Source organism: Xiphophorus couchianus, chromosome 21 (assembly GCF_001444195.1).
Source record: "Xiphophorus couchianus chromosome 21, X_couchianus-1.0, whole genome shotgun sequence".
NCBI lineage: Eukaryota > Metazoa > Chordata > Actinopteri > Cyprinodontiformes > Poeciliidae > Xiphophorus > Xiphophorus couchianus.
The window spans coordinates 19,216,644-19,232,949 of record NC_040248.1 but is presented as its reverse complement, the minus strand read 5'-3'; the positions used below and the strand labels follow the sequence as shown (position 1 = coordinate 19,232,949).

At 42.7% G+C, this 16,306-nt stretch overlaps 1 protein-coding gene and 1 long non-coding RNA gene across 2 annotated transcripts; one reads left to right on the top strand and one right to left on the bottom strand.

Moving 5' to 3' along the window:
- Positions 1 to 332: 332 nt before the first annotated feature.
- Positions 333 to 9,366, top strand: klf6a (Kruppel like factor 6a). The gene is made up of 4 exons (XM_028005181.1): positions 333 to 724; positions 3,272 to 3,884; positions 5,273 to 5,396; positions 6,743 to 9,366. The coding sequence occupies exons 1-4, from the start codon at positions 623 to 625 to the stop codon at positions 6,792 to 6,794; spliced, it is 891 nt and encodes a 296-aa protein (XP_027860982.1). The 5' UTR covers positions 333 to 622; the 3' UTR covers positions 6,795 to 9,366.
- On the bottom strand, positions 9,127 to 14,826 carry LOC114136846 (uncharacterized). Its single transcript, XR_003593879.1, has 3 exons — positions 12,751 to 14,826; positions 12,520 to 12,521; positions 9,127 to 9,241 (listed from the first exon to the last, which is right to left on the bottom strand). It is a non-coding gene; the product is annotated as an uncharacterized LOC114136846 (long non-coding RNA).
- Between the last annotated feature and the right edge of the window lie 1,480 nt (positions 14,827 to 16,306).

Genomic DNA, 16,306 nt, shown 5'->3' with positions numbered 1-16,306 from the left:
CAAAGTTGCAGTTACGTTTTCCACATCAGGCTATTTCGGCTCACATACGCTGTCTGTGGCGAAACTCGCAGCCGACAGTCAAGACTACGGGGAAAGAGAGCTCATCGCTCGCTTATATACACGCCAAAAATAACCGGCCAATCAGCTGCTTCGTCGTCCAGCGCAACTGACAACGAAGTCGGCCAATCAAGGCGGCGAGAGAACCGAGGCAGACGCGCGTCGATTGGTCGGCCGTGATGTCATTCGCCGTCGCGTACGTTGCTCGAAGCTGATTGGACATGCGCGGCGGCCACCAGGAGGGGAGGAGGCTGGGGTCCAGGTTTGAATAGGGGAAGTTTGCAGAGCGCAGTTGTCCGGCAGCCAGTCTAGTGTGCTGTTTGCAAATATCCTGAGCTGAGCGCTGCGAAGGGAGAGAGGAGAAGGAAGTGGAGCACTGACGGACGGACCGCTGCTACAAACAAACCTTCGCTTGCATCGCAGAGGGGATCGTTCTTTATTCCTTTCACAGACATTTTTTTTTTTATTTAAAACGCGGGTGTTTAGATTGTTTGGTTTTTGTTTGTTTTTTTTTTACTATTATTTTTCCCACCCCCTCCAAGACAATTAAGTTCGGGGAAGAAAAATGGATGTTTTACCGATGTGTAGTATTTTTCAAGAACTTCAAATAGTTCACGACACGGGCTATTTCTCAGCCTTACCATCTCTGGAGGAGTACTGGCAGCAGGTGAATATAACTTTTTGCTTTTTTTTTTTTTTTTTTGTAAATCTGCTCTCAGCTGGTTGAGCTAAGCGGAACTGAGCAGATTTCACGCGCCTGTCAGATCAAACGCCGCCGACTTGAGCCGCATTAGAAGTTTTCTGTAAAAAAAAAAAAAAAGTAAAATAAAAAATCCTCCTGTAACGGTGGTAAACACAAGGTACCCGCTGCTCGTTTCAGTCTCTGTTTCGCTATGAAGTTGTGTTGGCACGCTGCCGCAGCGGCTCACTCTGACAGTGACAGCTTCACACGGTTTCGTCGCTGTTTTGGCCGCGCTGCGTTCACAATGAATGGAGGAGAGCTTATCTCGTTCGTGTTTTATTTTTAACCGCGTTGTAAAACATAAAAGGCTTTCTTCTTCTTTTCTTTTTTTTTCTTTTTTTTTTTTTTTATCGTGGGAGAGCTGCTTTAGCTCCTTTTTTAAGGGAAAACAGCGGATGATGCAGGAGGAAGTGCAGTTTGAACTCATTCACGAGATGACAGGTAATCCGACGAAACCCCCACGCGCTGGGTTTTGACAGTGTTTTCCTGCTCGTGCCGCTCACCTGCGTTCACCCGGAGGTTTGAATGGACTCCTCGACGTGACGCGGTGAAATGTCAATTCCTTCGCGCATGAGTAGAGGCGGCGGAGCAGCAGCTCGGCTTGGAGGATGTTTGGTGAAGGCTTGCAGGGGCGCTTCCAGAAAGTTTTCGATTTGTCCAGCTGGAGATGGTGGGGAGGGGGGTGTTATGGGTTAACTTGGGGTGGCAAAAACAAAACCAAAAGCAGAAAAATAATGTCAGGAGTTTTATTATTCTGACATTGCTGAAAATCTTGACTAAATATACTACTTTTTGCCAAAAATGTTACACAGAAGCATACAGTTACCTGTCTTGTTGCTTATGACAACATAAGCAACAACACTGATGATGTTTGCAATTTATAGCAGTAACTTTTGAGGTATTTATTTGTTTATATATATATATATATATATATATATATATATATATATATATTTGTTTATATATTGGTGAAGACTTAAAGAGACTCACTAGTTTAAGGTTGGTGTGCTTGTCAATTTGGGCTTTAAAACTGCATTGCCTTAACATGGGTGACAGGTGGCGCTCTTTTGGTTTACACACCCTGGCTATCATGATTATTATTTTTTTTGTTTGTTTCATATGATTTACATTGGTTTGTAAATGATTTAAAAGTGACTTTTTCCAGTCAGCTGAGTGGCAGTGCACAGCAACAAGTGGGGAAGGGGCATTGCTATGTTACCCTGTCGTCCACACAGGCAGAAAAAAGTCCATTTTAAGGTGTTACCATGGAAAACTGAATGTTTTACATATAAATACATCATTTTAGAAAACCAAGAAATCCCACCATTTCAGGTCTTTAAATGCAAGAACCAACAGCTTTTCATACATTTTTGTTAGTTTGTTATTTGATATATAAATGACCGATAATCTTATTTTGTAACCCTAATGCAACTGACAAAGAGTCTACATCTATTTTATTATTATTATTTTTTCATTTATGGGTCCTTGGGGAAAAGCAGTTGGAGGGAAAAAAAGAAGGAGTCTGTCAAAATTGGAATTGGCAGGTTAGCCCAGGTGAAGCCTGATCGGTGCTCCTCCACATGCAAATGAACAAGTGAATGAATAAAACATACATAAGCTCTAAATTTAAATCCATTTTAATAATAATTAAAAAAAATTACATGCAAGCTGTGTGACTGCGAGGAAGCAGTGAGAAGATTGTCAGATTTAAAGTGGGTGCACCTGGAGCCAGATGGGGGGAATCTTTTATTCCAGCACCGTCTAACGAAGGCCTCCGACTTTAATGGCCTCTCCGTGTTCGTCTTAAGTAAACTGGGAGCTGCGGTGTGTCTTTTACTGGACTTGCTGGTTGCTGAGGGGAGGATGTGATTGCATGTCAACAGAGGAAAAGCAACTGAACGGCTCTTTGAGGCCGCAGGGGGAAGTTGAGCGTCTTCCTTTTAAGGGCTCTAAAGTTTGCTCAGTGAGTCATCAGCACTGAAATGACGGTGCACGTTTGCAGCTGGAGATTTCCACCGGCTCCCTCCGGCGAAGGGCCACGTTGGGTTGGAGCCGGAAGACGTGGAGCCGGCGTGAAAGTGTGACGTTTTCCCAATGAATCATTCAGGTCTGCAGAGATGATATTTAAACACTTCTGCCACATACTCACCACAGCCCAGAGTACAGTACCCCGTCGGTGCTTCACTTGTGGAGACCCACACACAAACCAAATCCGTTATGTTTTCTGTTTTTTTTTCTGCTTAAATTCCTGAAGCTGATCCCTAAAAGTGCAGGAGTAGCTGTGATTTCCTGGTTTGCACTTCCTGTTGTAAGCAAACATTACGCTGCCAAAAAGCATGTTGGGGACGTGCGCATGCATGATTTAAGAGGATTTCCCTCACAGAGGTGTTTTGCTGCTTCTCTTCAGGAAAAGCTGTTGCAATAATTTTGCTTCTTTTCCCCCTTTTTTTCCCCCCCTTTGAATTCTGGCAGACTTGCTTGGAGTTGGAGCGCTACCTACAGAGCGAGCCGTACGTCTCCACGTCCGAGCTGAAGTTCAGCAGCCAGGAGGACCTCTGGAGCAAGCTGATCCTGGCCTGCGGGGACAAGGCCAAGGCCGACCCGAACCTGGCCCTGGCGCCGGCCCACGACGAGGACAATCAGGACGGCCAGATCTTGGACAGCAACAGCGTCAACTCTGACGCCAGCAGCGAGGCTTCGGACAGTTTCGAGGAGCTCTCCCCCACGCACAGCTTTACCTCCAACCCGTTGGGGTCGGCGTTGGTTGGCTCTGGACCTTTTAGCCCCTCCGTCATCAGCACGCCGCCGTCCTCGCCGGAGGCCGCCGTGGGCACGGGCGCCGCCGTCAACGGCTGGGTGGCGACGCACGCCGGGCTGAACCTGCCTGTCAAAATCAGGACCGCCGGCGGCGGTGGCGTGGGAGTAGGAGGCGCGGCGGTGGCGAAGGCCGCGGAAAAGACTGGACTCCTCTGCGGGGACGCGTCCCCAGACGCCCGGAGGCGGGTACACAGGTGTCACTTCAACGGCTGTCGCAAGGTTTACACAAAGAGCTCGCATCTGAAGGCACACCAGCGCACTCACACAGGTGAGTTTCAGTGGAAGGGGGAGGGGGTGATGAGGTCATGTGATCAGTGTGTAAACGGAGCAGGAGGGGCTGATCCATTCAGGGAAAACCAGTTCGTCTCCAAGCAGTCAATCCGTGATTTTTTGGGGGGGGTTTGTGATTCTTGTGGTTTAAAATGACTGATTTTTGCTGCAGTTTTTTAAAAGATTGCAACCAAAGTTGCAAAGCTTTATTTTTGCACAGTCTATGAATGACATTGCTGCACATTACCTTCCCACAAACTGAAGGTAATGCTGAGGAAGTTGGTATGTAAAGTCCAAATAACACTTTCAAGTACCTGCTTTAGGTAACATCCTTAATACAAATTTATTTGTAGTAAGGATCTGATGAGGGGTGAAAGTGCAAAAAGAAGAACTCCATATTGGTCATTGAAGTCAACATGAACTCCTACAGAACATATGAAAAGGATTTTTGGAAAAAATAAATAAATAGGCTAATGTTACCTGTTAGCATCACACACTTTCATCTTGCAGGTTCGACCTTGGAAAGACATTGAGAAACAGGAAGTTAAGTTAGAAAGGGGGATTTGTGGAAAAGTCGCGATGAAATTCGCAAGTCCGCGCAAAAATTTGTGAATGACGAGTGACTGTTGATCAACGGTTGTGATCGCAGCTTCCTGCAGGGTCAGTCTGTGGGTTGAAAACCGGGGGGGGGGGGGATTGCCACCAGTGACTTGTGGAAGTGCAGCTAATTCAGTCCTCCACCTTAACGGCATTGTCCAGCCATTGTGTAATGTAATTAAAGGCCCACGTTGCACCATGTCCTCAGCTGGAGTGCTGCGAGCATTAGCTCTGCATGGCTGGATACCTAAACTGTGACCTAATCTATGTGGAATGTGACTGACGGAGCCAGTGAGCGAACGAGTGGGTGGGAGAGAGAGAGAGGAAGGTGGGTGGGGGGAGTGGTTGCACATGGGAGATGAAAGGACTTCCAAACAGATTGGGTTTCGCCATGGGAAAGAGCTGAGTGGGCGGGGAGCAAAGGGGGCCACTGGGTTCCGAATGGTCATTTAAATGTCTTTTATTTTTATTTAGTAGCGTGAAATTGCTTGTGTTGTTTCAGTTAACCCGTTTATTTCTGTCCCCGCTCGCCCTCCCTCCCTCCGACTCCCCCTCTCCCACGATGCACGAGTCTGCATTCTCGGCGTGCTGCAGGTCGCATCAGAATCCGAACCCGAGCCAACAGGCTCTGTAGGAATTTCAGTCTCCGGATTGTGGGCGCTTTTTTTTTTTGTTTGTTTTTCTTTTTTCAGTTGCGTCATCGCTGTCTCTCGCGCACGGCTCATTCTAAATAACTACGAACTAAGAATGTAAGTGTCCCTTTAACGTCGCCGCGTGTCTGCTCCGCAGGTGAGAAACCGTACAGGTGTTCGTGGGAGGGCTGCGAATGGCGCTTTGCACGGAGCGACGAGCTGACCAGACACTTCAGGAAGCACACAGGGGCCAAGCCATTCAAATGCAATCACTGTGACAGGTAAGCCGCTTGTCCTCGCTCCCATGATAAGGCTGCTGTACTGGTTCCATTGTCAGATTATTTGACTCAATAACCTGGGAAAATGTCATAAGTGAAATAATATCCCAGTCAACCCAATAATCTTTCATTAACATTAAGGTATTGCAAAACGAGCTCCTCTGTCTTGCTGGAAAGTTACTCGTTAATTAGATTTTTCTTATTTCAAATTTAGACTAGTAAACAGACAAAGAATACTTTGGAAGATTTGTGTTTTAGCAGTGTTCTCACCATAAATACCACAAACCTCATATTTTATGTGACAGACAAACAAAAGTGAGTTATTGCGATGTGGGGGGAATATTGGTTTTCCACATAAATATCTCAAAGGTTTAGCATTTATATTCATCCCCTCTGCTCTAATTACCTTCAGAAAGTCTTCTGCTTCATGAATGTTTTGTGAAGGCCTCAGAGGTTTTCTTTTAGAGAACACTGGTGAGCAAAAAAAAAAGGCATCATGAAGAATCCAGAAGCAGCCAAGAGTTCACACCAGTAATGCTGCATGGAAGCAGAACAAGGTGCTCTGGTCAGATCAGAGCAAAGTTAAAGTTTTGGAATGCATGTTCACCGCTACGTGTGGTAGGAAAAGTAACTCTGCTCATTACAGTACTGTGATGTGGCCTAGTCAAAGTCTAAGCCACAGGACAAATTATAAGGTGTGTGTGAAGGCTTTAAAACAGCTGTGAACTCAGAGAAACATGGTGATGGTGGCATCATCCTGTGGGATTGTGAAACACTGAAGCAGAGCTAATTGACAAAACTGATAAACGGACCCGAAATGTTGCAGTGTGAGAAAATGTGAAGCAGGGCTGAAACGATTAATCATGATTAATCGTTTATTGAATGGATAATTTGATAAAAGAACAACACAGTCGGAGCATTTTAGCACCATTTTAGCTTCAAATATTGAAGTTAAAACTTGAATATTTTGTAGAAGAAAAGACACCATCGCTTTTTGCTATCCAATTTTTAATTGGCTCATCTGAAAATGACTCAATAGATCAGCCTAAACATACATTGATGTCAAGTCCAGCAGAAAGGGTCGAGCTTTCCATGTTTTTATTTTATTTTTTGGCTGCAGATGCATCCTTTTCTAGCATCAAAGGAATGCTATGTTAATAGTAAAAAAAAAACTTTTAGTCCTTATTTAAAACAGAATTGAATCATACATTGTGCATATACAGTGCAATTTCTTTTCATCTGATTAATCGTCAGCACAATCGATTAATCATCAATTAATCCCTACTCTTGACCTTTTTAAATCGTTCCCTTGGTTACCAACTGACCTCCTTCTTTCTCTCTGTCCTCAGATGTTTCTCCAGGTCCGACCACCTGGCCCTTCACATGAAGAGGCACGTCTAACGCAGGGCCAGCGTCGACCGGGCAACGCACCGAAGGGAAAATCCTCTTAAATTTTCTCTCTCAAACTTTTTTTTTTTTCTCTTTTTTTTTTTTTTTTTTTTTTTTTATTCTTTGGTGGAGAGAGGGAAAAAAAAAATAAAAATCCCAACGCACGCCATCTCCCGACTGGCCTCTTGGTTGAACTGTCCCAGAGAGCAGAGCGGCGAGGGCGACGGGGGCGGGAGGAGGAGGCGTGTCCCAGCCAAAGCATGCCGTTTTGCACCGTACCGAAATAACCCAGTGCCTCCGGGACCTCACTTTGTTTATTTTCTCTTTTTTTTTTTTTGGAGACGGGCGCTCTGATGGTTTTCTGTTGCAACAAGACGACGAAATTGCGGACGCGAGTGGGAAGGAAATGTTTTCCATCGAGGACTTTAAGAAAAGACCGGGGGAGGGGTCTATGGGGGGCGGGGGGGGACAACAAAAACAAACAAAAAAATGCTTACAGAAAAAAAAAAAAAAAAAAGGCGAGTGAATGAATTGTACGTATGGTGCATGATGTTTTGGGGGGGAAACGTCTCCCGGACAGCAGATACACTGGTACTTTACAAACCTGTCTGAGGTTAGCATGTCTGCACTGTGAATGTCTGAGATTGGCTGACCGGCCCAGGATGAGGATTGAAGAGGAGACGGATTGGTGCGGGGCTGGTACCAATGTTGCTGTGGACTGAATGAGTTTCTGTGGCGGAGGCGGGCTTGGGGCGGCGACATTCCTGCTGTTTCCCCAGGTGGCAGCGTGAGCATGAGGCCAGGTCACGTCTGCCTCGTCTGTCTGGCTCCCAGACTCTGAAGGCGAGGGGACGGGAAGCAGGGGGTGGAGGTGGAGGTGGGGGTTCGGATCGCTTCATCTGAAACCCGTCAGGCTTTGGGTCCGACCAGAAAATAGACACGAAGCCTTCTGGTCTGTGCCTCCACCCCCTCTTCCCTGAATGACAGAAGCCTTGTTTTGGTGGCTTTTCTTTTTTTTTTTTTTTTTTTTTTGGTGCAGCTACTAAATGTGCAATGTGTTATGTAGCCTGGTTTCTTAATTTTTCTACAAGCTACAAAACCCATTTGTAGTACCGACTGTATGAGCTGTGTGCTTAGAGGTAATAACACAACTATACTATTAACTTCAGTATCATAGACAGGTGTTGCATGGTTCTAGGGATTGTTTCCATTTCCAGTTTCCCACTGTAATCAGGACTGCAAATAGTTTCAAGAAAAGTGCAGCTAAAGACGCAAACGGTTAGATGTTACAATATTGTACATAACGGCCTCCACAATTCCTCCTTTTGTTTTTTTGGTGTTTTTTTTTTTTTAGTGGAGATGCACCGATCTGGCTTGACCGGCCCATGCCAATTTATTTATTTGATCTTTTTATATGTTCTTTTTAAAAATCAAACACAAATGAAGGAATAACTTGTCCCCCATTGTGCATCTAGGTGTACGTCTCCAACATTTACCAGATTCCAATAAATTTACATTTTTAATCATTATTAAACAACAAAAGAAAGCATCAAGTACCTCCTGTTAGTTGAAAAAATGTGGGGACTTTTCATTTTGATGCTTTTAACACAAGGGGAAAAAAATAATACTTTTTTTTTTTTCTCAGTATGTTGCCATGCAGGTCAGGGGGGAAATAATCGGCCGATTCCAACATCTGGCTGGTCGATCGGTTCATCTCTACTTTCACCGTTTTTTTTAAGTTTCCTCTTCATTGTGGTTGCCCATCTGCCTGGAGATTTCACTGCTGCTCATATCCATCTGATGCCTCAAAGACTAATTTCTGCATAGTACTTCTTCTTTTGTTTATGTATGTGTGTGTGCCTGCACTCTTTTTCTTTCTACCTAATAATGCACTGTTGACCTTAATGGTGCCTTATGCAAGTGGCCACCCCCACCCGGGGATGTCACGTTTGTCGACTGGTGATTTATTATTTTAATTTTTTTTTTTTACAAGCTCTATCAAGGCTCAATTACAAAACAGTTGCAATAGTTAAATTTTCCCCGTGACTAATTGAGCTGCTGCATTTGGAAGTCTTTCACACAGAGTACCTGTTATCACTTGATTTGCCTTTTTTTGTGTATTAGTTTTTTTTTTTTTTTCTTTTGTGAGACGGAGCAGTGGGTTAGCTGTTGCTCATCACATTTAAGTTGAGTTGTAAATAAGACGATGCTGCACCCTGGGAGCACTTAAATTCGTTTATTAAAGGCGTTAACTACTGTGTAGTATGTACTTGAGTCCATCTCACACAGCACAAAGGTGGAAAGCGATTAAGATGTTGAAATAAAAAAAAAAAAAAAAAAAAGGACAGCGACGCTCCGTTTCGAGCGCCTTCCCTGGGATTCCGACCGTATGGCGGCACAGACGCTCGCAACAAAAATGCGACTTTCTTTTCCGCAGCAAGTGACGAAGCAACCGTCGTCTCCCAAAAAAAAAAGGCTTTCTGAAACTTTAGCTTTAGCGCAGCTTGAACTCTGTTACCCCCTCCTCTCCTCTGCTGGTTCTCCTGTCCCCGCATCCAAGTGGGAGTGAAGGGGGTAAAAAAAAGAAAAAGGTAAAGATTTATTGTAATTAACAGGCTGCAGTCGGACAGGCCTCGCCTTGTACTGCCTCTCGGTAATGAATTGCTAAAGGCTTTGTTGGCATGGAATCTGTCACAGACTGCTGACTGTGTAGGTCGGTTATTGACCTGTCTGGAGCGCGTTGTTTCAGCCAAAGCTGCAACTGTAATACAGAGAGGAAATGAAGGGGGAGGTTGGATGAGGAAATTAGGCAAAAAGAAAAACATTATTAAAGATTGACACTGGAGCGAAAAGATGGGGGGGGGGGAATGGAGGTGATTTGACTTCAGTTGATCAGGATGAGGCGATCTTCTCTGCTCCGACCCGGGGTCGGCGACCTCCGATGTCGCAGCGACCAAGGCACGCTCCGGACGTATGGATTTCGGATCAGTCGCAGGAGACGGGGGCAGCGAGTTCAAGCTTGAAACTGCTTGCTGCGGTAGATTTTGGGGGAAAGTTGCTGCAAAGAGCCGCAGCATCTGTGACAACGGCGAGCCGATGTCCTTCCAGAGATAATTGAGCCTTGATTTAGCGTCGTTTATTACAATTTTTTTATTTTTGCTTGCATTTATTTCCTCATCATCATCTCTCTTTCATCCCGCTCACCCAGCTGTTCTGTCTCATACAGAAAACACTATCTCTTGCTCTCTCTCACTATCACACACACACACGCATACACACACGCGCACACACAGCTCTTTTGTTCTCAACTGAATCTTTGTATAAGAGAAAAAAAAAGACTTTTGTAAAATTATGTTTATGCTTTATGAAATTTTTATTTGAAATTGTTTTGCAAAATTGTTATATTTCTGTATGAATGTATTTTTTATTGGAATAATAAGAAATTCTTATCTGACTTTTTGGCTGGCTTCCTTTGTCTCATCAGCTGATTCTGCTCACTTGGGTTTTTATTACTGTGAGTGCTGGTTTTGCACGGTTGGAGGGGGAAAATGGCCGCCTTGCATGCATCTCTGCAGTACTCTGGCTAAATTAGACGCGAGGATATATAATATCCTTGCAAAAATAACCAAAAACGTTTCATATCCTTTTCAAACTTTCACATATTTTCAAATCTTGATGCGTTTTATCGGGATTTTATGCAAGAAACCTGCACCAAGTTCATACTTCAATCGGAATGAAAGCGATAAGCTGATTTCAAAACTTTTTTTTTATTTTTATTTTTTTCTCAGAGTTTTTGCGGCGCTAGTGGCTCGTATTTTTTCTACAGTAGGCAGACAGGAAGGAGGGTGAGGAGAGGGGGGAAGACGTGCGGCAAAGGTCGTCGGGACCAGGAGTCGAACCCGCGACGAGGACTAAGGCCTCCAAACGTGGGGCGCGCTAACCCCCTGCGCCACCACAGCACGCCCCTATTATTATTTTTATCATAAATAATCTGAAAAGTGTGGCGTGCTTTTGTGTTCAGTCCAGCAATTCCAGCTGTGCACATCCACAGTCTGATGCTTTCTCCCATTTTTGTCAGCCTAACAGCTACATGTCAATCAAATCTGGAACGTTTTTAAAGCCTTCACACAGATTCTCACTCGGTCCAGACAAACATTTAGACTTTGACTGGGCCATAATATGCCGTGACCTAAACCGCTGCTGTAGGTTTAGGCTTGGTTTGCAGCGTCTGACAGGTTTTCATCTTCCCTGTGCCTCTTTAATGGAAGCATCTTTACCACTATGGTGTGTTCAGGGTGCTGTGCCGTGTATCATTTTTAGGTCGCCTCCTCTTTCAACTTGTGTGCCGTGTCTCTTTGCGGTTTGTTGCAAACTAAACATGGACTGTTTTGTGTCTTTCTTCCCGACGTTTTCATGAAACCCAGAATTGTATTTTGCGGGACTTCCAATGTCCTGTCCCAAATGAAGTGTGGATCTGCACAGCTACTTTAGAGTTACCATGACTTGTTTACATAGACGCCCTTTTGCTGGTATATTTGCAGCTTAAACGGCGAGATGTTCAAAGTTTAGGATGTTGTTTCGAAACCTACTTTAAACTTTTCCACAAGCTCATAGCGGACTTTGGCTTCTGTGTTCCTTGGTTCAAAAAGAACCGGCTTTGTTAAATTATGGCTGTGCTCTAATTTCGTAACTGACGTCTGAGCATAACTGTTTCCATTCGATTCAGTGGTATCAGACTAAAAGGGGGCGGAATAAATACGCATGCCAGTGTTAACACTTTTCAGAACTTTTTCTCATGATGTAGAGTGACTGGAACCAAAACAGATATTTTTGTTCCTGAGAAAATTCTTTGGATGGAGACAAAATCCCATCAGATTTTTTTTTTTTTTTTTTTTTTTGTCGCTACAGTAAAACTGAGTGGACTAAAACTCAAATGAGTATAGATCTGACTAAAAATTGATTCAAAAGTGTTAATGTGGACGCATGACTCGCATTTTAGATATATATGCGTGAAAGAAAAAAGGAAGCAAAATCAATTTTCTTCCAGTTCAGAGTTTTTCCACTGGTGTGTTGGTCTACTACCTAACACTCTCTATAAAATACATTCAGTTTGTGTTTATGAATGTGACTAAATGTGAAACGGTTCGAGGGCTGCTAGTGGAAGCAAGTGGAAAATCATTTCATTTCCTTGATTGACTGAACTTTTCTTAAATAAAAAAAAAAAACATCCCACAAAAACAACTTTTCTCAGTGCAATATTCTGCCGGAGCGGTTTTACCATTAAAAAAACAAATGAAAAGAAAAGAAAAAAAGGTCTGACTGCTCATTTCTTCAAGTAATCTAGAGCTAATCAAAGCAGCATAAATAATTTATCTCCATCTCTCAGCGCCCGTGGCATTTTAATTCGAGAGCCGCCTTTATATGTTTGTTGGCTAATTACTCTACTTGATATGGATAATGACATAAAAACAGCAGTTGATAAACCAAAGAGGCTACTTTAAGACACAAACTAACATCAGCATAAGGCGGAGGAAAGAAAAAAAAAACACACTCTCTCCTGCTTGCCGTTGACCTCGAATGGGCAGGCGGCGTATTAGCAGCCCCCGATTTCCAGTAAAAGCCCTGTGGTTTTCTAAACGAAGCTTTTCCCTCCAGTCGGTAATTAAGCCTCCCAGCTTGAGTGTTCAAGAGTTGTTGTTTTTGACCAGAACACCGCAGCTCCTTGATCTCCTCAAACTGCTGCCTCGCTTAATTTGTCAATATCACGTCTAAATGCATGCGCTGAAATAGAAGCCGCTCGTAAAAAGAAACCCTGTTTGGTTTCAAACTCTTTATCCAGAGCTGGATATGTGTTGATGGGTGCATTTGGCTTTTTGTCCTTTATCAGGGCCGGTCCAAGGCTGTAACGGGGCCCTGAGCAAAAATTGATTTTGGGACCCACTTCCTGTTTTGTCCTCCTCCCGCCAACCGCAGCAACAAAGATCTTCGTAGAGTCGTGAAGGAGCCGCTGAACTGAATAAGCAGTTATGAAAATATGTAAATTATGCTTCAAAAAATGATGCTGTATTTGCTAATTAATGCGACTGAAAAGATCAAGCTATAAAAATTGATCAATGCGTTTCAAATTAATATTAAAATGATTAAAAAAAGATTAAAAAAATAAATGAATATATTTGCCGTTCTGAAATTAAATCCAAAAAATTATCATTTTCAATAGACAAAGATGAAATGCAACAAAAGTCTGAATTAGCCCTTTAGTTTTTCAGAAGAAGCTAAAAAGATATGAACTTGAGCGTTGTAATAAACCAAGTCATCCATGTTGGTTTTACAGAGGAAGGCAATGAGAAAAAATAGTATAAAGATAATTAAATTTTTTTGTTAGCTTGTCTCTCTGTTGACGCTTCTTTTTTTTCCGTTGGGTACCACAAAATGTCTCCAGACTCTCAAAAGAAATCTGGAAACATCTCGTTCGTTAGCTAGTTCAACAACGTCCGTCAGTTTTCTTACATTTCTGCAAGTCCTCTGCTGTTTGACTTTGAACGCATCTGCAACTTCGTTTGCCTGACGCTCGCGAGGCTCCCCGCTGAGCCAGAGTCGACCCCAAAAAGTGTCGGTCTTTTCGGGGTTCCGCGTCGACGTTCTTGAGGCTGATACCTCAAGCCGTCTCTGCTCACCACGCAACAGCCTCCTCTCTGAAGTGGCCCGTCTCGGATAAAGTTTCTCATAAATCTGGCGCTAAGATTGCATTCCTCCTTTGATGTAGCCAGTCCTCCCGTTCAGTGTCGGCGTTCCCACATCGATATTGTAACACAGACTCGACCCCAAAGGATGGCTGGGAACAATCCATCATTTTTTAGACGTCACTCGCCTCATCTTGAGACGAGGCGGGTTTGGGGGGGGCTGCGGCGTTCCATGACGATGCGAGGGGCTTGGAAATGCGCTTTTGTCACGAGACAGCATAAAGCGTGAGAGAGCGTCAGCCGAAAGTAATTGCCGTTTGTAGTTTTTTTAGCGTTCACTCCGCAACGCCGGTTTTACAACTAAGAGTCGTTATTTTTCCGAGCCCAAATTGCATGTTTAAAAACCCCAAAGCTTTAGCCACGGGGGGAAGCGTCTCTGCAGAGAAACAGCCCGAACTTGATACATGAAAGAACTGTGCAAAATTCATTGGGGTGGGCTGAGCCATATGTTTCAAAAGCTGCGTCCTCCCCAGGGTTATTAAGCATTTCTCTAACCCCTACTCTCAGCTTGGTGAGACGCCCCCCGCCCTCCTTCAGACAAGATGTTTGGTTATATTTGTTCCCTAATTTAATCTTTAAAATCTAAATTTAACTTTTGGCAAACAACTAGTCAGGGGCTTGAAATACTTGTAAAACAAACAAAGGCAAATTGAAGTTGTATGTTTAGGATGAAGACTACTTTTGTGTCTGGATGTTCTACAAAGAAAGAAAAAAAGATATAAAATATCTCCCATTTATCTCAATAGAAAGTATAACCACTGAAATCTAAAATTTCCCATCTAATTTCTGAATAAAACCTTTAACAGCGGCTCGTTATTCTCTTTCACATTCTTGGTCAAAACCTCTGGTGAATCTAGAAAGTTTTGGGCTTCAATTCTTAGAAGGGAAAAGTCAATTCTGGGAGTGGGAGCTGAGTTAGTTGTGTTTCCCCGTTTTGGTCTTAGTGAGGGATGTTCAGCGTGAACGCAGCCCTGAAAATGACTCCTATGATAATAAGTCTTAAAATGAATACAGCAACGAAAACACGTTTTGAAAAAAAACCCCGATATACTTTATTGTCCCGCAAGGGGAAATTTGTCCTGGTCCGAAGCTACTGCGTTGCACTGAATGCAGCAATCAACAACATTAGACAGAAAATACCCACAATGCATGACACATAAGCGAGCATTTTCAGTTTTGTCAGGAATGTAAGCTGGTTGGAAACTCATAAATCGGTGAGAGCACAATAAGTGCCACCAGGTCGTACAAATACGGAAAGGTTTAACTGCTTAGAATTAAATTCAAGAGCGGTACCTCGTTCTAACGAGGAACTTTCACGTTATAACGAGATAGAAAATTTATTAAAATGAGAAAACTTTGTTGTCTTATTTTAACAAATTTCATTTTCCAAGTTCTGGCAGTTAAAATGCTTCCAAATGCTGACGACAACGTTCTTCAGTGTGGAAGATGTTTCTGCAGGAAGACGACTCAAAGTGGGCAATTTCACTCTGAGATTGAAAAACAAAAAACTCATTCAGAAGAGACAAACGTGCCGAGGGAATCAATATAAAAACAAACTTTTCTTTGGACATATCAGCCGTTCATCTGTGTTTACTTTACTTGTTTTATATCTGTTTTTTTAAATCAAACATATCTGGCACAAGACGTCAGTTTGAGTCCAGCTTTGTGGATTGAAAGTGACACTATTTTGTCCTTCTGAGATCCCATCCTTATGTTTCCACTTGAACATGGTGGATTTAGGAAAGTTTCTGAAAATCTCCCAATTACTGTAAGGCTCACTTTCTAGGGAATACACACAAAGACCAATATTCACCATTAGTATTGCTAATTCCCAGATATCTGGGAAAACAAAAACATTTTTTTTTAGGATTTTTGGTCCTTCATCCACATAAAAACTCTGCTTAATACCAAAAATGATCATTTACAAAAATTCTGACCAAAGTGGATAGTTTAGAAAACTACGTATTCATGTTTGCGTGCGTACATGGGAAAACTAAAATTTAGGATCCAGAGCCAATATATCCACATTCTTACTTTGACATTCCTCCCAGTTGACATTGTCTTGTGTTTTAATTACTTTATATTCTAATTTGCTATTTAAAAGTAGTTCAACCTTCAACTACTGGTGCCATGTTTGATTCAGATGTTTAAAAGGAATCTGATTGGCTGATGTAGGTTTTATTGTTGCTCTATACTGCCTCCTATGGGTTTGGCAAGTTTAAAACAACAATCAAGCATATTTGTGCGAGTTCATGTAGCTAAAAATCTTTCTTAAACCAATATCTGTCCGAAATTCTTTTTTTAAACAAGATATTTGTTTTTAATTATATTTTAATTCTATAATCCGTGCGTACAAGGAATAAGAGTATATTTTAAAAAGTTGGTAAAAACGTTTGTTAAAGTGTTAATAGAGGAGCCATGTTGTAAAGACTTCCTGAAGGTGAAGTTTCAAAAAGAGCAGGAGTTTTTAAAGAGACAGAGGCCCAATTCCAAGATGTTAAATTACAAAGTAATTTTTTTTAAAGTCAAATTTGATATATATTAAATTTTTATAACAACTGAAGTTAACAAAATGACTTGATTGTCCTATAAATCAAGGCACTAAGTGCCTGGAAAACACATAATACTGCTGTGATCTCGTCACTTCCTCTGAACTCAGTAGCCGACAATGAAATATCAGAGATCTTCCAAAAAAAAAAATTTAAGTACATCTTTACTCAAGCGACACGTTTTCTTGGTGGCAAATCTGCTCTTTTGATTTTTACCTTTTCCAGCTTTCAAAAT